The following is a 25,695-nucleotide window of genomic DNA, read 5'->3' as shown; positions in this document are numbered from 1 at the left end:
CCCTAATACAGTAAGATGGCCTCCTGACCTCACAGTTTACTTTGTGGCTTAATTCTGCTCCTATGTCTTATGGTCATTGCCTTACACTGCACTGCCTCTGTAACTGCAACATGTTATTCTGCACTGTTACTGCTTTGCCCTGTAGTATTTCAATGTATTGATGTGATAAAATAATCTGAGAAGGCATGCAAAACAATGCTTTTCACTGTACCTTAGTATATTCAGTGATAATAAACTGATTTACCAATTTAGGAGTAATTCTGAACAACATTAACTGGTTCTCTCTCCACAGACACTGACCGATTGATATGAAACTTTCTGATTTCATATCAAAAGGTTTATTTTTCCTTATTTGTTACCTTCTGAATGAGGAGGTCATTGTTAACTTTAATGTCGATGTTGATGGGCGTGGTGGGAAAGGCATCAAACACTTCCTTCAATAGCGGAATACGTTTGTCGTCTCCTCCATCACAGAAGCAATCTAAAGAGGTGGGAGATCAGTCATTGGATTTAAGTGAGAGAATTGCACAGCACAGAAACAGGCCCTTAGGCCCAATTACACTGCCAACTAAGATGTTAATCTAAACTAGTCCCATTTCCTGATGAAGGGTTTCGGCCCGAAACGTCGTCACTACCTCTTCCCATAGATGCTGTCTGGCCTGCTGAGTTCTGCCAGCATTTTGTGTTTTTATTTTAGTCCCATTTCCTATCTGCTCACCTGTTCAAATGTCTTTTGAAAGCTGTTATTATACCTGCCTCAGGCACTTCCTCCCGCACCTCATTCCACATACTTACCACACTTTGCATAACACTTCCAAGTTCCTATTAATTTCTTTTCTCACATTAAACCTTTGCCATCTAGCTCTGACTGGAAAAAAGATAGTGTGCACTCAGTTTAATGATGCCCGTAAGATCACCTCTCAGTCTCCTATGCATCAAGGAATAAAGTCTGACTATTCATCCTCTCCCTATCACTCAGTCCCTCAAGTCCTGGCAACATCCTTGTAAATCTTTTTTGCACTCTTGCCTGTTTAATACCATTTTTCTTATAGCAGGGTGACCAAAACTGAATGAATACTCCAAGTGCAGCGTTAACATTTTTCTGTACAACTGCACCAAGTCCTCTCAGCTTTTTTACTCAGTGCCCTTACAGATGAAGGCCAGTGTGCCAAAAGCCTTTTTCATCACCCTGTCTATCTGGATTCCACTTTCAGGGAACAGTGCTCCCCAGTGCCCTACAGTCAAAGTTTTACATTTATTTTACTTTCCAAAATGCAACCTTGCACTTACATGAATTAAACTCCATTCACTGTTCTTTGGCCCACTTACTCATCTGATCAAGATCCCTTTTGTAATTTTTAAAAGCCTTCTTCACACTGTCCACTATATCACCTACTTTAGTATCATCCACAAACTTACTGACTATGCTTATTCTTATGCACATGCAAATACAAATAAACAGATAAATACATAAATAATTACATGTATGTGCTCAGACAGAAAAATGTACACTGACAAATGGATAGATCAAAGGACTCAAATAGTTAGCAGCCTGGAGTTAAACTGATTCACCTCTGACTACAACAGTCATTTTATTTCGAGATGCAGCACAGAACAGGTACTTCCAGCCCAACAAGCTGCACTGGCCCGCATTCACCTATTTAACCCTAGCCTAATTACAAAACAATTTACAAGACTAATTAATTTACTAACCAGTACACCCTTGAACTGCGGGAGGAAACCGGGACACCCAGAGGAAACCCAGGCAAACACGCAGAGGATGTACAGATTCCTTACAGAGGACACCAGAATTTTACTTCAACAGCCTGAGTTGTAATAGCATTTTGCTAACTGCTACATTAATGTGGTGTCCCATGGAGTCCCATGCAGCATGGAATCAAGCATTTCAGCCCAACTTGTCCATGCTTACCAATTTTTCTACATCAACAAGATTCGTTCTTATTTTTGGCCAATCTCTCTGACCAATGTAAACTGTCTAAATATATTTTAATGTTGTAGTTCTCATCCTTACCACTTCCTCTGGCAGATGGTTCTATATACCCACCACCCTCTGTGTGAAGAAAGTTGCCCTTGAGTCCTCTTATATCAGGGGTTTACAAGCTGGAGTCCATGGGTCCCTTGCTTAATGGCATTGGTCCATGACATAAAAAAGGTAACCCCTGTTTTAAATTGTTTTCCTCTCACCTTAGATCTATGTCCTCGAGTTTTGGACTCCCCGTCCTGGGAAAAATCACAGTGACCATCCATCTTATCTGCACACCCATGATTATATATTCCTTTATAAGGTTACCCCTCAATCTCCTTTGCTCTAAAATGTCTTAGCTCATCCTACCTCTGCTTATAACTCAAGCCCTCCAGTCTCAGTAACATCCTCAGGAACCTTCAAACCCTTTCTAGCTTACTCTGTTCTAGCTGGGCAACCAGAACTGTACACAAGAGCACAGTAGCATAGGGTTTAGTGTCGTGCTTTACACCACTAGCAACTGGAAAGTCACGGTTAAATTCCTGCCACTGTCTGTAAGCTGCTTGTATGGTTTCCCTGTGACCACATGGCTTTCCTCCAGGTTCTCTGGACTCCTCCCATATTCCAAAAAGACAGATGGTTGGGAAGGTAAGTTGTGGATGTGCTATGTTGCCGGTGGAAGTACGGTAACACTTGCCATGGCTCATCTTTGGGATGTGTTGGTTATTGATACAAATAACATATTTCACTCTACGTTTCAAAGTACATGTGACAAATACAGCTAATTTTTATCTTTTTTGTTGTTTCCTTTACAAGACTCATTCCAAGACTCATCGCATCCCCTTTACATCTTTCCCCTCACCCTACAATCCTAATCCCTCATTATGAAAAACTTAACTACATTAAATATGCCCTAAAATGGAACTACTTATCCTCAGCTCAAAGCATCAACTGTTTATTCATTTCCATAGATGCTGCCTGACCTGCTGAGTTCCTCCAGCATTTTATGTCTGTTACTATTTGTTGGTGTTGTGCAAAGCATTCAGGCACTGTTCCTCTTGAGGTTTTGAATTCTAATGGAAGATCTCCCTCATATTCGCTCAATGGAAGGTTGTTGTCACAGTTAAAGCAAATGTTGTGGTTGAGGCAGCTTAAAAAAACAATTTCTTTCAGAATCATCCCTAAGAGACCCTGTGAAATGAAAACTCAAAACACTGGAAATCTGAAATAAAAATAGAAAATGCTACATTCACTCGGCAGGTCAGGCAGCAGACAACATTTGATGTTAAAGTTAGTTCATCAGAATTGGGAAAGATTCTCTTCCTAACAAAGGATTTTCATCCTGATATTTCTTACCACAGATGCTGCCCAACTTGCTATTTCTTCTGGAATTTTCTGTTCATCTTTGGCATGAAGTCACTGTGGGACACTTAATGCCGCTCCAATAGTTCAAGATATCAACACATCAGCTGTGTAAACCAGACTTTACCTTAAGCACAAGAGATTCTGCAGATGCTGGAAATCCAGAGCAACATACAAAATGGTGCAGGAATTCAGCAGGTCGAGCAACATCTACAGAGAGGGATAATGTATATTCCCATTCTGGCTCCCCTCTCACCACTTCTCTTTTCCTCAGCTTGTACTTCCCCTCCCCCACTTTCTTTCCTATTTTCCTGTCCAGTCTGATGTTTCAGTCTCTGCCTGAAACATCGACTGTTTCTCCCTTCTATAGATGCTGCCAACCTGCTGAGTAGGTCTTACCTTTCTTGAAGGACACATTCAGTCTACAGTTGTACTGTGGAAGATCCTGAGAGGGGCAGGATAGGGGGGTAAAATTAAGAGGGGACAACATTAGATTTCTCTACCTAACCAAATGACCAATCAGCAAGACAACTTTGGTTTAAGTAAATCAAAGAGAATTAAAGCCCCCAAATGTGTGTCACAGTCACGCAAGGGAGACAAGTCTCCAATGTGCATGTGCAGGGTGACTTGGTCATTGAAGCTGTGCTTCATCCAGTGGAAGAACGGTTGCAAGAGTGGAGATAATATCCCAGAACCCCTTGGTAAGACTATCATTACTGCCAACGCACTTTTGCTCTGCACCTTATAAATGTCTGATGCTGGTGACACATTTTTGTTTTACATGATCTTCCTTGAGTCAGTCCACAGCCTTAGCTAGCTTCAATCAAGATCTCAACAAGTTAGATAGATCGGTTCAGACAAAAGGCTCACTAAGCCATTTGACCTGTTCCTTCACAAACCTACCATTTCACAGGCTTTCCACAAGTCTCTGGAATTCTGGCTGACTCCACTACTAGCCCATGAAATTTACTGCACTGTGGTGGAACAGTTAGTGCAATTGCTTTCCAGTGTGAGCAATCACCGATCGGAGTTCGATTCCTACCACTGTCTGTAAGGAGATTGTACGTTCTCCCTGTGACTGCATGGGGCTCTTTAGACATTCCAAAGGCGTACAGTTAGGGTCAGGGTTAATAAGTTGTGGCATGCTACATTGGCACCTGAGGCATTGTGACATTTGTGGGCCAGCGCATTCTTCAGACTGTACTGCTTATTGCTTATTGTACTGCTTATTGACACAAACAACACATTTCACTGCTTTGGTGTACATGTGACAAATAAAGCTTCTTTTTAATCTTTAGAATACAACACAGTCAGCACATTGATCGAATATGGTTGGTGCTAATGGTAAGAAATCAATAGGATTAAAGCTCTTAATAGATGAGATTGGATCAAATGAACCAAGGGTTGTTGTCATCTCAACCCATCTTGTGGAAATAATTTCTGGCAAAGAAGCAGGTCAAAGGGCTCAAACGACAGGCAAGGGACTGGAGCAGGGGTTCCCAACTTTTTTTATGCCCTGGACCCCTACCATTAATGAAAGTGTCTGTGGACCCCAGTTTGGAAACCCTTGGTCTGGAATCATTTTGTGGCTCTGTCCTCAGAGGTGATGTAGCTGGCAGAGTTGCTTCCTTGTGGCTCCAGAGGCACAGGTTCAATTCTGACTTCTGGCGCTGTCTGTATTTCCTGTGACTGTAAGGGTTTCTCTCCACAGGTGCTCCAGTTTCTTCCCGTAAACCAAAGACATGCAGGATGGCAGATCAAATTATCCCTATTGCATAGATGGGTGGAGAAATTTGAGGGGGCGGGGGGAGAAAATTGAATGATTCAACTTACCATGTGCTGATATGATGCCAAGTTAAACCATTCTGTCAGCACATGATTCATATTCGTCAATTACCTGTATATTTGTTTCTCTATTTAAAAGCTTCTTAGGTGCAAATGCTGTGTTTGGATTAGTGCCATCATCATCATTATATGCCGTGTCGTATGTTGTGGGTGATTATGGTCTTTCTGTGACCATGATTGTTCTTGGCAAACTCTTCTAAAGTAGTTTGCCTTCTTCTGGGTAGTGTCTTTACAAGATGGGAGACCTCAGCCATTATCAATACTCTTCAGAGATTGTCTGCCTGGTGTCAGTGGTCACATAACCAGGACTTGTGATGTGCACCAGCTGCTCATACGACCTTCCACCACCTGCTCCCATGGCTTCACATGACCCTGATCAGGGGGCAAAGCAGGAGCCACTCCTTACCCAAGGGTGACCTGCAGGCTAGTAGATGGAAGCAGTGGCTTACACCTCCTTTGGTGGAGACATATCTCTACCCCGCCACCCAGGATTAGTGAGGGAATAACATAAATGGGTGCTGGATGGTCAGCAACGATATGATGGGCTGAAGGGCCTATGTCTATGCTAAATGACTGTGCACCAACCAAACAGTCCAACGTGCAGATGCTCCCACAATGACATACGATCCTGGGTGGCCTAATTTTGGTGTTAATTCTAACACTTCATGAGGAGGTGGCACCACCTGATCCTCAAGGACAATTAGAAATGGGCCACAAACACAAGTCTTTCCAGTAACACCAAGATCTCAGAAACTAAGGAATAAAAGCAGGGAAGGAGTGGCTGTACCGGTGAGTCAGTCTTGTGGGAATGTGTATGTTATCAGACCAGGCTTTAGATAAATTTACCTGATTTCCCTTTCTGAACGTTGGGACTGAAAAGTTGTGTAATTAGAAAAGAACTTTTGCAGCTTGAGTGGTTGAGTGGAACACAGAGAAATTAGGTAGTAAGTGTGGGTACCATTGTTGATAATAGACATAAGAGATTCTGCAAATGCTAGAAATCCAGAATAACATACACAAAATGTTGGAGGAACTCAGTAGATCAGGCAGCATCATAGATATTTTCTTGCGTTACGATGTGTGTGTTCTTTTTTCTCTTTCTCACTATTTTTTATGTACCTTGGTCCCCAGAGGAACATTGTCTCATTTGACTTTATCCATCTAGGGTTTGAATGATAATTAAACTTGATTTGATTTGATTTGAAAGAGACTATGTTTCAGGCCAAGATAAAGGGTATCTGCCCAAAACGTTAACTTTTTTTTTTCCTTTCCATAGATGCTGCCTGATCTGCTGAGTTCCTCCAGCATTTTGTGTGTGTTACTATTCTTGATGAGTAGCCACTGGCAGAAGCCTGTGATGAAACACCAACGGATACTAGCCTTCTTACCTATCACTTGCACTTTGAGCAATTATCAGGTTGTAAAAGCTGCCTTATCATTCCAGATCCTGTTTCTGTATTTAGATGTACAATTGATTCTTTGCCTAAACCTATCTCTAATAACGTAGCACATTCTTAAAAGACTGACTCACTAGACTCAGCTCCAACCCTGTGTTATGAGCTTACATTACAGGAATAGCACAGATATTGTGCAACTCAAATCGACTGTCATCACAGATGCACCAATGTGTTAGGTGGTGTTTAAGTGCCTTCACACGATAAAGACAGCACACTGGTGTATTTCTTCTCACCTTATTCCTGAGAACATTGACCTTACTGACTTCCTACTTGAGCACAAGACCATTCTTTAACAGAGATTCATTACCTGACCATAACCACTCCTTCCTGGCACTCACCCAGCTGAGGGCTCCTTGGTTGACATGTGACCTACATTTATTTGTTCAGTTCCATGACTCAGTTTCAGATCAAGGTCTTTACTCGTGAACTCTTGATTCTCTAAATAGGATGGTTTCGGGGAACTGACAGACCAGTGCAGGGTGATAGTTCCCTAGAAACATTGCATTAAAAAGCAGAGATAAGCAATTTCCAGTCCATTTTTTAACATGTTATTTCTGGGAAAATGCCAAATTGTACTGGTCAGCAAGTGAAAAAAAGGTTTTTGTATTTCTATCACACAATACCCCAAACCGTTTGACAGCCATTGAAGAGGCAGCCTATGTTGAAGAGGCTGAATTTAATTGTGATAGCTTCCTCAGTTTATTTACTTCATTTAGAACCTAATTACATGTCAGAAAGGGCTGCATGGTAGCTTAGCAGTTAACGCAATACTTTACAGCAGCAGCAGTGACCGGTTCAATTCAGCAGCTGTATGTAAAGAGGTTGTCTCATGATCTTCGTGACTGTGTGGGTCTCTACCAGGTGCTCCAGTTTCCTCCCACACTTCAAAGGCAGACGGGTTAGTGAGTTGCAGGCAAGCTATGGCAATGCTTGTGTGCTGTCCCCAGCACACACTTCAGACTGCGTTGGTTGTTGATGCAAACCACACGCTTCACTCTAGGTAAGTGACTAATAAAGCTAAACTCATCCTTATGCAGTATATTTCTACAAAACTCTCTGGTGCAGAGAGCTTACTTAGGGAGAGGGTTTAAAGAGTTTGACTATCACTGACTGGGTTTGGGGCAGATCATACTAAATGGTGACTGGATTAAGGAGTCTGGGACACCACACTGCTTTTATTTCCTTGGGTACAGCACTTGCCTTTGGGCCAGTTATCTTGGGGACTTCAGGTCACAGTTTACAACAGAATCCACACTGATGTTAGAGAGAAGAAATGGAAAGGGAAGCCCTGGAGGTGTGAAGCACTGTATCATTTCAGGGAGAGAGACGGCAGCACTGAGAGAGGGCTGGGGGGGCAGCCCCAAGAAACTGCTGCAATACTGCAGAGGCAGCAGCACAGCACTGGCAACAAGAGGACAGGCAGCACCTGGAAGTTCTTCTGTTTATGCGAGATGTTCACGATATGACAGGTCAAAGAACCAAGTTCTCCTCAAATCCTTTACCACATAGATTTTTCAGTCATCTTAGGCTTTCTGACTTACTTGTCTACAGAATAAAACAAGTAAAGAATAAAGACTGGAAACATCTACAGAAAGTAGACAGAGCCTCCCCACCATCGAAACATTTACAAGGTGCGCTGCCACAAGAAAGCAGCATCCATCATCAAGGATTCCCACCATCCAGGACATGCTCTCTTCTCACTACTACCATCATGCAGGAGGTGTACAGGAATCTTAGACCCACATCACCAGGTTCAAGACCAGCTATTACCCTAAACCCTTTTGAACCAGAATGCATAACTTCACTCACCCAAGAATGAACTAACTCCACAACCGAAAGACTCACTTTTAAGGACTCTACAACTCCTGTTCTCAGTAACTTTTAAAATTTGCACACTTTGTCTTCTTTTGCACATTGGTTGTTTCTCAGTTTTTTGTTTATGTACAGTTTTCCATAATTTCTATTGTATTTCTTTATTTTCTTGCAAGTGCCTACAAGAAAATTAATGTCAGGGTAGCAAGTAGTGACATATACCACCCTAAATTTACTTTGACTCTATTGTTTTTTTTAAAGAGGATTTTGCACAATGTTTGCTCACGTAACAATTCACTTTACCATTGAAAGATAGCAATAAAATTCTGTATAAAATGACAATGGAACTTTAAATTACCACTTACTGAAAAAGTGAGGCTGTCAATATTCACATTCAGTCCTGTGATTCGCTTCAGGTTGTTGTCATGTGACACTACTACTTGTCCATCTTTGGTCATGTGACAGTCGATCTCCAGCATGTCTGTCCTCAGCTGCACAGCACTGAAATAGTTAAACAACAGAAGATGACTTTTATGACCGAGAGTTACAAATGCAGGCTTTTATTTCAAAGTTGGTTGTCGCTGGCATGGTAACGTAGTTAGCGTAACACTACTACAGCACCAGTGACCAGGGTTCAATTCTGCCGCTCTGTATAAGGAGTTTATACGGTCTCCCTGTGACTGTATGGGTTTCCTCTGGGTGCTCCAGTTTCTTCTCACATTCCAAAGATGCAAGGGGTTAGGTAGGCTAATTGGTCACATGGGTGTAACTGGGCTTGTTGGGATGAAAGGGCCAGTTACTTGTGATGTATTTCTAAAATAACACAATAAAATAATGTTATTAGATAAAGGAGGAGAGTTTTTCATTTTTCCTTTCATCTTGGTGTCTACACAGAGAAATATAATCAGGACAAACCAAGGGTGTGTACTGTTGGGAGAACAGGATTAAAATTACAGGAAATTTGAAAAGGAAATACAGGAAACTTAAACAGCCCCCTGCAGCCTCTAATGGAGTAGGATTTCACAGCCCAAACAAATTTCTCCTAATCTCTCTTTCCTTCTCAAGATGACAACAATATTTCAATAACTCTGTTAAAGATTCTTAAGCCACACAAAGGCCCATGCAAATCTTTTAAATACATTTTGAGAGGGATGGCGTAGAGGAAGGAAGCTGGGCACGGGCTCAAGACAACCACACAGAGTAAAGACAATGGAGTCTTTCCTCTCTCCCAGTGCTTCACGGGCAGCTGGTTTAGGAACAGCAGCAAGCATCAACAAATGATGCTTAAAGTCACTGATTTTCTGTGATGGAAGTAGTTTATTCAAAATAAAATGAATAGGTTCCCCCATCAGGAATGCAGGCAATAAATGATAAAAAAAAATTATGATAATGTAAACAAAATACTGGGAATTACGTCTGAAAACAAAGCAGTTATACTGAACTTGGACAGAAGTTTGATTAGACCTCACTTGAGTCTGGGAACAGTTCCAACCTTCACATTAGCTATGGCTCAGTGTGGGCCACTCTAGTCTATATCCCTCCATGTTCACATGCCTATCTAAATGCTTTTTCAATAAGACTGTAAAAAATAGGAGTAAATTAGGCCTTTGGCCCATCAAGTCTGCTCTGCCATTCAATCATGGCTGATTTATTTTCCTTAACTAAATATACCCAAAGACTTGGCCTCCACAGCTATCTGTGGCAATGAATTCCAGATTCACCACTTTCTCCCAAAAGAAATTCCTCCTTTCCTCTGTCCAAAAGGGACATCCTTGTATTCTGAGGCTATGCCCTCTGTTCCTAGACTCCCCTATTATTGGAAGTACCCTCTCCATATCCACTCTATTAGGCCTTTTGATATTCAGTAAGTTTCAATGAGATCTCCCCCACTCATTCTTCACATTCCATCTGGTCAAAGCCCACTACTAAAGCATTGACAACATATGGTGTCTCTGTAACAATCCTCAAATATATTGACCACTTTACACAATTATACACTTGTGTTGTTCTGATTGTTCTCTCTTGCACAATGAATACTTACTTTTTTTTGTGTGTATGTTGGGTCTCCATATGGTGGTGGTAGAAGCAGATATGTTAGTGACATTTAAAAGCAGACATCCCACCTTGCAAAAACTCACTTCAGGGAGACAGCACCACCATTTCAGGGAAGTAGCACCTCTGCCCCCCTGCCCCCCCTCCCCCCCCCCCCCCCCCCCCCCGGTCAATCTCCAAGGGTGTATATAATACTTTGTGCAGTGATTTTATCTACTCTGTAAACCAAGTTGGGTATATGCAGAAAAAGTGACATTAAAATATGTACTTATATTATCATGGAGTCATTTTTTTAAAATTCTGTTACACCTTTAAGCAAGTCTACAGGGAGTTTGGCCTCATCGCATAGGACATCAATAGAGCAGCTCCTTAGCAGCCAGCCAGCTAGTTTAAATAACGTCAGCTATGCTAATGAACAAATGACACCTGTTAAACTCACCTCAACATGCCTTTTACATTTTAACCCACTGTGGGCAAAAGAAAAGTCACTGTTGTAAACAGTGCAGCGAGCAACACTGTCGTTATTTTTGAGGTCGACTGTAAAACCCGCCCACAGAGAAAACTGATAGGTCTACTTAGCACGAAGAGAGACCAATCAGGATGCTCCCTCTCGTTCTCGCTCTTCTTCTCCCTCTCAAAAAAAATCGAGTTCCAAGATATTGTATATAATTTGCGGACATCAGGGAGCCGCTATCAATATGCGGGAGACTCCCAGAACTTCCAGGAGAGGTGGGATGTCTGTAAAAGACTCTTAGTTAGGACTAGTGAGGTGTGGACATGCTACGTTAGTGCCAGAAACATGGCATTAGTCATTGATGCAAAAGGCACATTTCACTGTACGCTTTGATGTACATGTGGCAAATAAAGCTAATCTCTTTATCTTTGAGTTGACATTCAACTTTATTGAAGAGACTGCTGAATATAATATGCCATTGTTGTGATCAGACTGGAGAAGACCATGAGGCAGTTTTGCCTTCTGGTTATTTGAACCCAAGGATCACATCACAGTCTTTCAGGAACTGCTTCTTAACCGTAATTATTTATCTGTTGTAACTGTTGTAAACTGCTATCAGTGTATAGAACCAGTTCTGCTTCCTGGTAAGGTTAACACCATCCTGCTTCCACAGAACAAACATCAGAAATGAAACAATAATTCTTTTTTATTTAATTTAAACGAGAGGTTGAACAAACTTGGGCTGTTTTCTCTGGAGCAGCAGAGGCTATGTGGAGCAGACAAGCAGATAAATCTCAAGCTGTATAATTTATACATTCTTTGATAATAAATGCTTTGAATCTTGTCCTGAGAGAGATTTATAAGATTATGAGAGGCACAGATAGAGTAGTCAGACAGTATCCTTTTCCCAGATTTTAAATGTCTAATACCAGAGGGCATGCACTTAAGGTGAGAGGAGGTAATTTTCAAAGAAGATATAAGGGGTAAGATTTTTTACACAGAGAGTGGGATGCACTACCTGGGGTGGTAGAGTTAGATACATTAGAGACTTTTAAGAGACATTTAGATTAGGTGCATGAAAGTGAGGGAAATGGAACTATATAGTCATTGTGTAGACAGAATATATTAGTATAGTTGACTATTTGATTATTAATTTTATTGGTTTGGCACAACACTGGGCTGAAGGGCCTGTTCCTGTGCTGTACTTTTTTTTTAATAATGTTCTGGAACAACCCAGTGCATTAAGCAGCATCTGTGAAAGGGAATAGAATAGTCAATGTTTTGGCTTGACACTCTACATCGGACTAGAAAGTTTGACTTTCGTTGATCAACCATGTGGCCAAGCAGGCAGCTGCAGGGTGGTAAATGAGCAGAAGGCTGGAATAACTGGGGCTGTGGTAGAAAGGAGATGATGACCAGGTCAATCAACTCACGAATGTACATTCAGGTTGGAGAGATTAACTGAGGATTGCTACGTTGGCTCTGGAATATATGGCGAGACATTTTGGGTGGCCCCCAGAAAATCCCTAGGTGTGATGGTTGTTAACATGGATGACACATTTTAACCGTATGTTTCAATGAACCATGTGAAAAACAAATCTGAACCTTAATGCACAGAGTGCATCTATCAGCTCAGCTAAGAATCTGTGAATTGATCCATGGTTTACACATTTAGAAAGTGAAACTGGGTCAGTGATTTACAAATAGTTTAAGTGAGTCTTGATTGTGAAAGAGCATTGATCAAATCTGACAAAATGCAAAAAATCTATCTTAATATGGATACAAAATGTTAAAACTCCAAGTTGTTTGCCACAAATTTGAACTGTTGAAAGCAGAGAAACAGGCCCTTTGGCTCACCCAAACTACAATTCTGCCTTGTCCAATCAACTTGTACCTGGACCATAGCTCTCCATACTTTTCATCAATATACGGATCCAAACTTCTCTTAAATACTGCAATCGAACTCACATCCACCACCTCCACTTTACATCCTTCCTGAACTGCAGTGGCCAGAACTGGATACAGTGTCCCAGCTGGGATTTAGAAGGCTTGAAAGAGCTGACTTATAAATAGGAAAGGATCAAGGATCAACTTTTTTCCAGTCCTGATGAAGAGTCTTGACCTGAAATGTCAACTATTTACTCTTCTATAGATGCTGCCCAACCTGCTGAGCTCCTTCAGCATTTTGTGTGTGTTGTTTTGGATTTCCAACATCTGCAGATTTTCTTGTGTTAAAAATCAACTTTACTTGCCATATACATTTAAATGTATTAGGAATTTGTTGTGATTCGTTGGTGCAGCATGCAACAAACTGCAAAAACATTGAACAATTAAAATGTGCACTAAACAAATAATAGCATGTATTTACAACATAAGCAGCATTATTAAAAGTGGTTAATGTGTTTATCGTGCAGTGACTGAGGTAATATAAGGGGTTGGGGGGGGGGGGAGTAGCGGAGGCTAACTAGAATGGTAATCAGATTAACTGCCTGGGGAAAGAAACTCAGTATGGTGTGAAGCTTTTGTCTTATGTCAAGTCAATTAACTTTTATTGTCATTTCGACCATAGCTGCTGGTACAGTGCATAGTAAAAATGAGACAACGTTTTTCAGGACCATGGTGTTACATGACACAGTACAAAGAACTAGACTGAACTACATAATTTAAAAAAAACAGAGAAAGCTACACTAGACTACAGACCTACACTGGACCACATAGAGTGTACAAAAACAGTGCAGGCATTACAATAAATAATAAACAGGACAGGCTTTGGGTGTCAGTCCAGGCTTTGGGTATTGAGGAGTCTGATAGCTTGGGGGAAGAAACTGTTACATAGTCTGGTCGTGAGAGCCCGAATGCTTCGGAGCCTTTTCCCAGACGGCAGGAGGGAGAAGAGATTGCATGAGGGGTGCATGGGCCCTTCATAATGCTGTTTCCTTTTTCCTGCCCACTTTGTCCTGGAGTGATAGTTGACTGCAGCCTATTACTTTTTCAGCTGACCTGACAGTTTCTGTAAATTTTGAGAGGATGCTGCATCATATCAGAAAGTAATGTGGAATATAATAAACTTCCCACAGAGGGATGTGATCTACTCTCGGTGGCCACTTTACATCTAACTTCCTGCTGCTGTAGCCCATCAACTTCGTGACTCGATGTGTTGTGTATTCAGAGATGCTCTTCTGCACACCACTGTTGTAACATGTGGTTATTTGAGTTACTGTCAGCTTGAACCGCTCTGTCCACTCTCCCCTAACTTCTCTCATTAACAAGATGTTTTCACCTTCAGAACTGCCACAATATGCTTTTTAAATTTTTTTGCACCATTCTCTAGAGATTGTTGTGCATGAAACCCCAGGAGATCAGCAGTTTCTAAAATACTCAAACCACCATCTCTTGCACAAATCCATGGTCAAAGTCACTTGGATCACATTTCTTCCCCATTCTGATGTTTGATCTGAACAACAACTGAATCTCTTGACTATGTCTGCATGCTTTTATGCATTGAGTCGTTGCCACGATTGGCTGATTAGATATTTGCATTAACGAGGTAGCCACTCATTAATAGTGGCCACTAAGTGCATGTCATTGGTTAACAGGATCAGATCAAAGGCCACGAGTATGATCCACAATCGCATTTCTAGAACCCAGCACTGGAGTGGGATAGTTAAGCTACAGAACATGGGATAGAAAGAGGAACATCTTGAACAGAAAAAGGGAAAATATTGCATAGGAATCACTGGTTTCTAACTGGTTGATGTGAGAAATATCCATTTTTGATGAAAGCACGCTGTATCTGTTTTGTTTTAGGTCAACAAAACACTGTATCCAAACAGAAGATGAAGGATCTAGGATAGTTGGTTCAACTTGTTCCAAGCTAAAATTGCATGTTAAATAAAAGGAAAAACTTACGTGTTTCATGTCTTCAGATGTGTCTTGTAGAGCTATATCACCAATTAACTACATTTAACTTTCAGTTTCATATTATGGAAAAGTTCCACAGACACAGCCGAGATTCTTCTGATGCTGGAAATCTTGAGTACCACATACAAAATGTTAGATGAACTCAGCAAGTCAGCCAGCATCAATGGAGGCAAATAAACACTAGTCCTGAGGAAGGGTCACGGCCCCAAACATCAATTGCTTATTTCCTTCCATAGATGCTGCCTGACTTGCTGAGTTATTCCAGCATTTTGCGTGTGTTGATCGGAAAGGTATCATCAATACATTTTATACATGTCCGAATGTAGGCAATCATATTATTTCAGAGTATCTGTCCTGGGACTAGCACAAAAGTGCCATCACAAAGGCTCAACAGCACCTCTACTTTCTTAGAAGTTTGCATAGATTTGGTATGTCATCTAAAACTTGGACAAACCTTCATAGATGCACAGTGGAGAGTATCCTGACTGATTGCATCACGGTCTGGTATGGAATTATCAATGCCCTGGAATGGAAAAGTTTATAGAAAGTGATGGATACAGCCCAGTTCATCACAGGCAAATCTCTCCCCACCACAGAGCATATTTACAATGAGTGTTGCTACAAGAAAGCAGCATCTATTATTAAGGAGTCCCACCATTCTGGCATAGTTCTCTTGTCACTTCCACCATCAGGTAGGAGGTATATGAGCCACCATGTTCAGGAACAGTTATTACCCTACAACCTGAGCTAGCATGGATAACTTCACTCACCAGAACTCTGAACTGACTGACGACCTACAGACGGACTTCGAAGGACTCTACAACTCATGTTCTCAGGATTATTTTCTTTTTATTTGCTCAATTTGTCTTCTTTTAAACATTGGTTGCTTGCCAGTCTTGGTTACATAGTTTTTCAAGAATTCTATTGTATTTCATTACTTTTGTGTAAATCCCCGTAACATCTTGCAGAATATTCAGGTGCTTTGTTCAAGCTGGAATTCAGATGTTACCCTCACAGATTCCCTGCTCCTTGACAGCTGCCTGGGAGCTCCCTTCAAGGGGATTGGTTTAATTGCTGAGAACTTGGTGCTGACAAACCAGTTTTGTACAATCCCTGAGATTGTTATACTTTGGTACAAATGGTGTACCAAAATATAATTAATAGCTTCTGGTCCTGAACAATAATTTTGCAAATGATATCCATAATTCTGCCAAATAAATATTTTTGAATAAAATAAACTTCAAAGCTTTGATATAGCTTCCATCTTAGTCATGTATATTTCCTAATACTTTATAAACTATTTAAAGCATTAGTTAAAAATAGCATGTCTGTCCCTTCCTGATTTGCTGTCTGTGAGAATTATTCAATGTGATTGGCTGTGTAGACAAACTAAAGGTTTAACTCTGTGCCAAATGCCAAGCACCCCATTAAATTGACAACTTGCAGCAACATCAGTAAAGGGGGAAGTGTATGCACCGGAGAGTGGCAGATTGTAGAACTGGAGTAGAACTTGAATCCACCACTCAATAAGCCACGTAGGTTATATCATGGTGTTTTTACACATTTTGACCAATGATACTAGACTCCAAAATGCCCAGCTCAAACAACTGTTGGAATATGAGTAACAGGATGCCAACTAATCTAATGGCCAGAAACTACAATACTCCTATACCATAACCAGGTGGCAGCCCTGTTCTAGTCTCTAAACTGAACACCAGCCTCAATCAGTGGCTGAGGGTCACAGAAAATGGGATTCTTAAAAATTTCACCAGAATCTACTGAGTCAGTAGAATAACTACAGGTAAAATGTCTTACACACACAAAATACTGGAGAAAAACAGCAGAGCAGACAGGAACTATGGAGAGGGATAAATAGCCAACATTTTGGGTCAAGACTCCAGTCCTGATTAAGGGTCTTAGCCTGAAACATCCACTCTTTGTGCTTTATTCAGTATTTTTAGCATCTGCAGAATCTCTTGTACATAAGATAAAAATCTGTCCCTAAAAAACAGCCATTGTAAATAGTTGCTGTTTGTGCCTAATCTCATCATGTGCCTATTTAATCCCATGCCACATTCTTCAGAGTTAAGACACATGATGTATGTCTTTCTCAGGAGACACTTCTTCATTTCATCTAGGTTTGGAAGACAAACACTTTGCAGACCTCCTCTTTTCTGACCATCCTCATTTAAATGGTTCAGTGCAGCTCCAGTTTCCCTCTCCTAGACAATTCTGGAGACATGCTCTTCCACGTCATCAAGACAAAAGGCCTTCAAAGCAGGGGGAAGCAAAGGGGAAAGGGGCTGTTTCTGTGTTTCTTGTGAACTCTCTTCACAAAGCAGCTGATGCCTAAGCAGCAATTGCTCATAAGAGCAAGATAGCAGTGATTTGCAGACAGCTCACAAAACTAATAGATTCTCTCTAATAGATGTATTGCTTCTGAACTGTGATTATTGAAGTCTGCAGCCTGTAATTTCCCTTTTTGGTGAAGTAGACTCTCGAGAGTGCAGGGATGGTTGGGGTGGACACTGCATCAAGGCCTGACAGCAGAAGACAGACCTGTGCTCTGCTTCATTACTCTGCACTGAGCAAGATTAAAATGGTCAAGGACAACAGCAGAAAACAAACAGGTGCTCAGTACCATCTGCCTGTGTTTGACCGGCCTTTCTTTCTTCTCATTTCTACTGTTGAGTAGAAATGCAGGAGTCTTGGGTCCCATGGAGTCAGGTTCAAGAATAGTTGTTGCCCTGCAGCCACTGGGCTCCTGGACCAGCTTTACTTGCTTCACTGCTGATCAGACTCCTTAGCTGTGGACTCACTTTCAGGGACTCTGCAGTTCATGTTCCATGTGTATTTGTTCACTTTTCTTTTACTATTTGTGTGATTTGTCCTCTTTTGAAAATTGGATATGTGTTGGTCCTGGTGTGTGTGCTTTTTAGTGAATTCTATTGTTTCTTTATTTTGTGAGAACCTGCAAGAAGATAAAACTCAAGGTTGTAACTGACATACATACAACAATCAATCATAAATTTGAACTTCGAATTGCTGACAAAAGGTAGTGGAAACCAACATCATAGGAAATATAAAAGTTAAATGAACCATAATGCCTCAGTTTACCCACAAAACCAGCCAATTAAAGACACTAATCAACTAATACCTTGCACCTTCCAGTCAGGAAAACTGCTGCAGATAACACTGTGGCTGACATTCTTGTATACTACTGAAGGCTCCCTGCACAAGAAGTCTAGCATTCCACTGCACAATTTAAACAGAGGGTTTGTCTCACCTTCATCTAGATTGGTATTAGTTTATAATCATCACATATACCAAAATACAGTTAAAAACTCATCTTACATAAAATTCATACAGATTAAATCATTACACAGTGCATTGAGATGGAATAAGGTAAAACAATAACAATGCAGAATAAAGAGTAGAAGCTGCATAGAACGTACAAGATCATAACGAGGTAGACTGTGAGGCTGTAAGTGTCCTTCTAAAGGCTGATTTATACTTGTGCGTACGGGTTATGCCGCTTTTCTTGAGCTTGGTGGTACATGCTTTCTGGCTTTTGTACTTTCTGCTTGTTGGGAAAGGGGAGAAAAGAGAATGTACGGGGTGGGTGGGATCTTTAATTATGCTGGCTGCTTTACTGAAGCAGCGAGAAGTACAGACAGATTCATAGAGGGAAGGCTGATTCTTGATTTGTGCTGAGCTGTGGTCACAACTCTCTGCAGTTTCTTGTGGTCATGTGTAGAGCAGTTGCCATATTCCGTGATTATGCACCCAGAAAGAAATCTTTCTATGGTGCATTGATAAAAAAATTGGTAAGAGTTGATGAGGACATGATGGATTTCTTTAGCTTCCTGAGAAAGTAGAGGTGTTGGTGAGCTTTCTTGGCTGTGACATCAACATGACTGGACCAAGACAGGCTATTGATGTTTACCAATTGCTACAGGATGCAGCATATCTGGATGAAGGGTCTTGACACAAAATACTGACTGTTTATTTGCCTCCATAGGTGCTGCTAACCTGCTGAGTTCCTTGAACATGTAGCTCTGTAGCAATCACTTTTTGGGAGAGAGGGAGGGGACCTTGTCTATTGCTTTCATTAAACAACCACCAAAACAGAATAGATTATCCATTTATCTAATTGCTGGCTGGCTATGGGATCCAGCTATGTATAATTGTCTGTGATATTGCTTACAACAGAATAAACTTAGATAATCCTGCTCTGTTGGGTGAAACCAGATTGTTAGGTTTTCCTATCTGCTAGATATTACTCCTACCAAAAACCCGATGTAGTAAATCGACGTTTTAAAAAATTATACACAGTAGCAATTATACATTTTCCAGTGAGTAAGGCAAACTAAGTGGAAGGACAGGAAGCTCAACACCAAACCACTGAGCTTTATCAACAATCAGAAAGCAGATTTTTAAGTTTTGCTATGCTTTGATAATCAGAAGCACTGTGCAATAAGACCATAACATATAGAAGCAGAATTAAGCCATTCAGCCAATTGAGTCAGTTCCACCATTTGATTATGCCTTTTCCCAGTAATCTTTGATGCCCTTACTAATCATCAACTTCTACTTTAAATATATCCAATGACTTGACCTCCATAGCCTTCTGTGACCATGAATTCCATAGATTCACCGCCCTGTAACTAGAGATTCCTCATCTTTTCTGTTCTAAAGAGACATCCTTCTATTCTCAGGCTGTGTCCTCTTTTCCTAGATTCTCCCATTATAGAAAACATTCTCTCCATGTCCACTCTATTTAGGCTTTTCAATATTCAGTAGGTTTCAATGAGATCCCCATTCATTCTTCTAAATTCAAGTACAGACCTAGAGCTATCAAAAGCTCACGTTAACTCTTTCATTCCCGGACGAATTCTCATAAACCTCCTCTGGTCCCTCTCCAGTGCCAGAACATTCTTTCTTGAATTTGGGGCCTAAAACTGCTCACAGTACTGAGTGTAAAAAAATATACAATTTATGTTCCTCATAGTTAATTTTTGATTTTTATAAAGCTTAAATATTGTTGCATTTCTCTTCAAGAAAAAAGTTGATTCTCAAATTAGGTGGCTGAGTGAATGAGCAAATTTGAATTTCAAGTTAATCCTTTAGGGAACAACAATGCCAAGGGTTCAGTCATACAAAAATCTCACCTTTCTGGTTGAAAGGTTTTATTGTTCAGAGAGTGAAAGGGTGAGTGAAGTGACAGACAAATCTCCACATTGATTCAAGTGGGTCCAGTTCAGCAGAGGCCAGGCTGGAGGTCAGGAACATCAAATGGACAATCGTTCACTCTCTGCATAACTCAGTATATTGGCTTTTGATACACCTCTAGTTTTCACTTGAGGCTCAGTAGTGGTGGGGGGATGAAACAGGTAAGCATGTATTTGTTACTGGCCAGTCTCACATACGAAAAGGGACTGACCCCAGACTGAGTTTGTAACATCAGTAAGTTTAAACATCTGAAATTTACAAGACAATTTTATATAGAATATAGACTCACTGGTATCAGAGACGTGCAAAGCTTAAAGGCAAGAACTTAGGTAGACTTCTATCTAATAAAACCCTTTTCTCATTACTATCACTAGGGAGGAGGTACAGGAGCCTGCAGACCAACATTCAGTACTTTAGGAACAGCATCTTCCACTGTTCAATCAGGAATTCTGAATGGTGCATGCTACCTTGCAATTCTGCTTTTGCACTATTTATTTTTATTGTAACTATTTTTTTATTGTAACGTAATTTATGACTTGCGCTGTATTTCTCCAACAAAAGGAAACATTTCACAACAATATGTCAGAGAAAATAAATCTGATTCTGATTATGCTTGATTTCAGATTCAGCAATATAGAAAATTTTGGCAAATCCAAGTTAATCTACAGATGCTGTCTGACCTGCTGCGTTCCACCAGCATTTTGTATGTGTTGCTAGAAAATTTTGGCCATGTTTTAGCTGGAACATCAAGGCTGCATGAGGGATGGAAAGGAAATTTACTGGGATGGGCACCGAGAATGAGAGGTTTCCGTAACATGTAGGTCTTGCATCTGTTGACTGATAAGCACCAAAGTAACATCTATAAGGGCAAGCTGGGAGTGTCCTTTCTCTCTCAATGGTTAGAATCTATGCCAGCTGCAAAGGCTAAACAATGCAGAATTTACATTCTTACTCATTTTGCTTCAGCAAAGCTACCAATGCTTCAAACTAAATTCTATTATCGAAGTATGCTTATGTTACCAGATACCACCAGCTACAACTGCCAAGAGGGCAGCACAGTAGTATTGTGGTTAGCGCAATCGCTTTACAGTGCCAGCGATCAACAATTGGGGTTCAATTTCCTCTGCTGTCTGTAAGAATTTGGCATGTTCTTCCTGTGACTGCCTCAGTTTCCTCTGCGTGCTCCAGTTTTCTCCTATATTCCAAAGATGTGTGGTTAAGATTAGTAAATTGTGGGCATGCTATGTTTGGTGTGGAAGTGTGGGAACACTAGCATAATCCTCTGAATTGACTTGATGCCAATGACGTAGTTCACTGTATGTTTTGATATATACTCAGTGTCTACTTTATTGGGTACATCTACTCATTAATGCAAATATCTAAACAGCCAATCATATGGTATCAACTCAATGCATAAAAAGATACAGACATGGTCAAGAGACTCAGCTGTTATTCAGACCTAACATCAGAATGGGGAAGAAATGTGATCTAAGTGACTTTGATTGTGGAAAGATTGTTGGTGCCCAACAGAGTGGTTTGAATGTCTCAAAAATTGCTTATCCCCTGGGTTTTTCCCACACACAACAGTCTCTAGAATTGATAGGCAATGGCACGAAAAACTAAAAACTAAAAGCAGCAGTTCTGTGGGTGAAAATGCCTTGTCAATGAGAGAGGTCAGAGGACAAAGCCAGACTGGCTCAAGCCGACAGGAACATACAACATTGAAGAGTACGGCATGGGAACAGGCTGTTTGGCCCACAATGTTGAGCTGAACCAGCTAAAAAGCAAATCAAAAACACCCAAACACCAATCCCTCCTACCTACAACATCCCTATATCCCTCCATCTTTCTTACATCCATGTGCCTTTCCAAACATCTCCTAAAAGCCTCGAATATACTTGCCTCCAGTACCATACCAGCCAGCAGACTCTGAGTAAAAAACGTACCCCTCACATCCCCCTTGAACCTACCATCTCCCCTTCAAATCATGCCCTCTGGTATTAGACATTTCAACTCTGGGAAACAGATACTCTCTGTCCACTCCATCTATGCCTCTCATAATCTTGCAAACTTCTATGAGACCTCTCTCAGTCTCTAGTGCTTCAGAAATAACAAACTGAGTTTATCCAGCCTCTCATCATCATGCCCTCTAAACCAGGCAGCATCCTGGTAAATCTCCTCTGCACCCTCTCCAAAGCCTCAACATCCTTCCTATAGTGGGGCGATCAGAACTGTATGCAATACTCCAGATGTGGTGCAGTAACTCAAATAACCATGTGTTACAACAGTAGCATGCAAAACACGTTGGACTTTGTAGTAGATGAGCTGGAGCAGCAAAAGACCAAAATAGGTTCCACTTCTGTACCTAATAAAGTGGCCACTGAGTGTACATGTGACAAAGGCTGGTAAATCTGATAATCGGGGACATCGATTTCAGAGAACCAGTGAAAGAAATCTTCAGAACAGGTGGAATCCAGCAACTAAACCCTGCACCAAACAGTTCTTCTCTTTAACCAATCCCCAGGGTGACAGAGAGATGCAGAGCTAAACACAATTCGAGCTTCCTTCAGGATAACTAAAGCCAGGATGTTCTCACACTCCAATTTCACCTATTCTTGTAAATTACATTCCACTTTATAGATTAGAATCTTGCAGTTTTGTGAAGATGCTATTCAAAGATGCAAAGACACCTGGCTAGTGTTTCTGCTTTGCCTAGAACAACAAGAGAAATCAGGGGTGCAGCATCTTAACCCTTTCACTCCTGGTTGCTAAATTCAATGGCCTTCTATATCCACTTTCTTCCCCCTCCCATCTGGAGAAGGCAGACAGTACTATAGAGAATTCAGGAGATGGATTTAGTTTAACAAAGTGTAGATATACGTAATTAGCTGAAGAAGAAATGAGTGGAAAATTGAGATTTAGTATTAAAGAAAACTATTTTAAATATGAGAATATTGGATAAATACAGAAGAAATTATTGTAGAGATATTCAAAGGAGTCTGACCAACTGAACTGTTCTTTCATCTCTAGTTCTTAGTATTATTTCTTATTTGCCTTCTTTTGTGCGTTGGTTGTTTGTCAGTCTTCATGCATAATTTTCAAATGAAATTTTATTGTATTTTTCTTTTCCCAGTAAATTCCTTCAAGAATTTCTAGTTAGTATATGGTAACATATACTTACTTTGACAATAAATTTAATTTGAACTTTGAAACATCCAGAGAAGATTTAACAGATTGAAATTTCTTTCTCACAGCCAGTGGATCAGAATATGTCTCTTCAGACATTCAAGACTGCTTTCACCTTTCACCCAGATTAACTACATTCACATTGCTAATTGGAAGATTAAATCCTGATGAAGGTCCTCAGCCTGAATCATCAACTATTTATTCCTCTCCATAGATGCTGCCTAACCTGGCGAGTCCCTACAGCATTTTCAGTTTGTTGTCATTTAATGATATTTTAGCTGATTTTCTACCTCAACTACATCTCCTTACTATTAGGAGGACAGCCTCTGTTTCTTTTACCACATGGCTGGATTGATTTTTTTTTCTTTGAAAGTGGAATAACTGGAATACAGTTGTTGGAAATATGAAATAAAACAAAAAGTGCTGGAAATATTCAGCAGGTCAGGGAGCATTTGTGTAGAGAATTGTTATCTATATCTCCCTCCAAGACAACATTCCTCAACATTTTGAAATATATTGCTCTCAGTTTTTCAATATACTCACTGGCTCTCCACTTGGCCATGAAATAGCTGGACAATAGCAATACTGTTAAGCTGCTGTTTATTGATTACAGCTCAGTGTTCAACATTATCATACCCTCAGTACTAATCAACAAACTCCAAAACCTGGACCACTGTAACCCCCTCTGCAACTGTATCCTTGATTTCCTCATTAGGAGACCACAGTGAGTGCTGATCAGAAATAAATCTCTTTGCTGACAATCAACACTGGCACATCTCAAGGTTGTGTGCTAAGCCCACAGCTCTACTCTCTCTACACTCACGACTGTGTGGCTAAGCACAGCTCAAATGGCATCTATAAATTTGCCAACACAACTACTGTTATGAATTTCAGATGGTGATGAGTACGTGTATAGGAATGAGATAGATCAGCTGGTTGAGTGGTGTTGCAACATCAACCTTGCAAGTTGTTAGTAAGATCAATGAATTGATTGTGGACTTCAGGAAGGAGAAGTTAAGGGAACACAAACAAGTTCTCATCAAGGGATCAGCAGTGGAAAGGGTAAGCAGCTTCAAGTTCCTCCTGGGTAACAATATCTATGAAGATCTATCCTGAGTACAACATATTGAAGTAATTACAAAAAAGGCACGACTGTGGCTATATTTCATTAGGAGCTTGAGGAGGCTTGGTATGTCACCCAAGCATCTCACAACTTTCTACACATAGCATTGACAGCATTCTAACTGGTTGCCACTACACAGGATCAGAAAAAGCTATAGAAAGTTGCACACTCTGCCAAGCTCCATCATGGGCACTAGCCTCCCCAGCATTGAGGACATCATCAACAGGTAATGCCTCCAAAAAGGTGGCACCCGTCATTAAGGTCTCCCATCACCCAGGACAAACCCTTTTCACATTGTTATCAAAGAGGTGGTACAAGAGCCTGAAGACACACACTCACTATTTTAGGAAAAGCTTCTTCAATATCGTCATCAGATTTCTGAATGGACAATGAATCCATGTACATGACTTCACTTTTTTTTGCTCTGCTTATTTTTTAATATATGTTTCTTATTGTAAATTATAATTTTTAAAAAGGTTTTGCAATATACTGCTGCCAAAAACTTATTTTATGACATATGCCAGCAATATTAAACCTGATTCTGAACTGAGCAGTGAATTTTAAGGTTTACAGTTCTCACTTTTGGTCCTAGATGTAGGAGACCTTACTTTTAGATTGCAGATCTAAATTAGGCAGCCAAAGGAATCGGCCTCCTGATCAACATCCTGTTTCATAACAACTCATAATTTACCTCAAGTCATCTTAATTCCTTGTCATAAGACAATTGCCTAATTTCTTCACTCAGCCAGGAAAATAATCACTGGATTTTTTTCCAGTGAAAACTCTCCTGACATTGTGGTCACATTGCTAACAGGAAGTCATTAAACTAGAAAAGATACAAAAAAGGTTCATGAGGATGTTATCAAGATTGGAGGCTTGTGTTATATGGAGAGATGAGATAGGCTGGGACTTTTTCTCCCCTGAAGTGGAGGAGGCTGAGGGGTCCATAGAATCAGGAGGGTTAGAGTTCAGACTCAGGATAAGCAAAATAATAGCCAGTGTTTTCCGAAGGGTAGGAGTGGCCAAAAGGGTAGAGAGTACAGGTTCAAAGTGAGGGGGAAGATTTAAGAGGGACCATTGGGCCGTCTAAGTGGAAAAAGTTGCCCCTCTTGTTTATTTTGAATTTTTGGGAAAGAGTGATCACAAAGTAATTAAAATGTTGGGTTTGAGAGCAACTTAGTTGAATCAGAAACAAGAACTTTGGATCTGAACAACACACTGATAGAGGTGCACGTTAGCCAAGATAATGAATGAAACTATATGACTG

The 25,695-nt window shown here is 40.6% G+C and overlaps 1 protein-coding gene across 2 annotated transcripts in view; it reads right to left on the bottom strand.

Moving 5' to 3' along the window:
- gdpd1 (glycerophosphodiester phosphodiesterase domain containing 1) overlaps positions 1-25,695 on the bottom strand; it is a 61,136-nt gene that overhangs the window by 14,220 nt on the left and 21,221 nt on the right. For both annotated transcript variants that reach the window (XM_059973614.1, XM_059973615.1), the window contains exons 3-5: positions 8,826-8,961; positions 3,746-3,791; positions 360-481 (exon numbers count right to left, since the gene is read on the bottom strand). In XM_059973614.1, the coding sequence (XP_059829597.1) occupies positions 360-481; positions 3,746-3,791; positions 8,826-8,961 (304 nt within the window). The remainder of the gene's footprint in view (positions 1-359; positions 482-3,745; positions 3,792-8,825; positions 8,962-25,695) is intronic.

This window comes from Hypanus sabinus, chromosome 6, assembly GCF_030144855.1.
Source record: "Hypanus sabinus isolate sHypSab1 chromosome 6, sHypSab1.hap1, whole genome shotgun sequence".
Classification (NCBI taxonomy): domain Eukaryota; kingdom Metazoa; phylum Chordata; class Chondrichthyes; order Myliobatiformes; family Dasyatidae; genus Hypanus; species Hypanus sabinus.
Note: the sequence above shows the minus strand (reverse complement) of the source record. Positions and strands in the feature narration are given on the sequence as shown.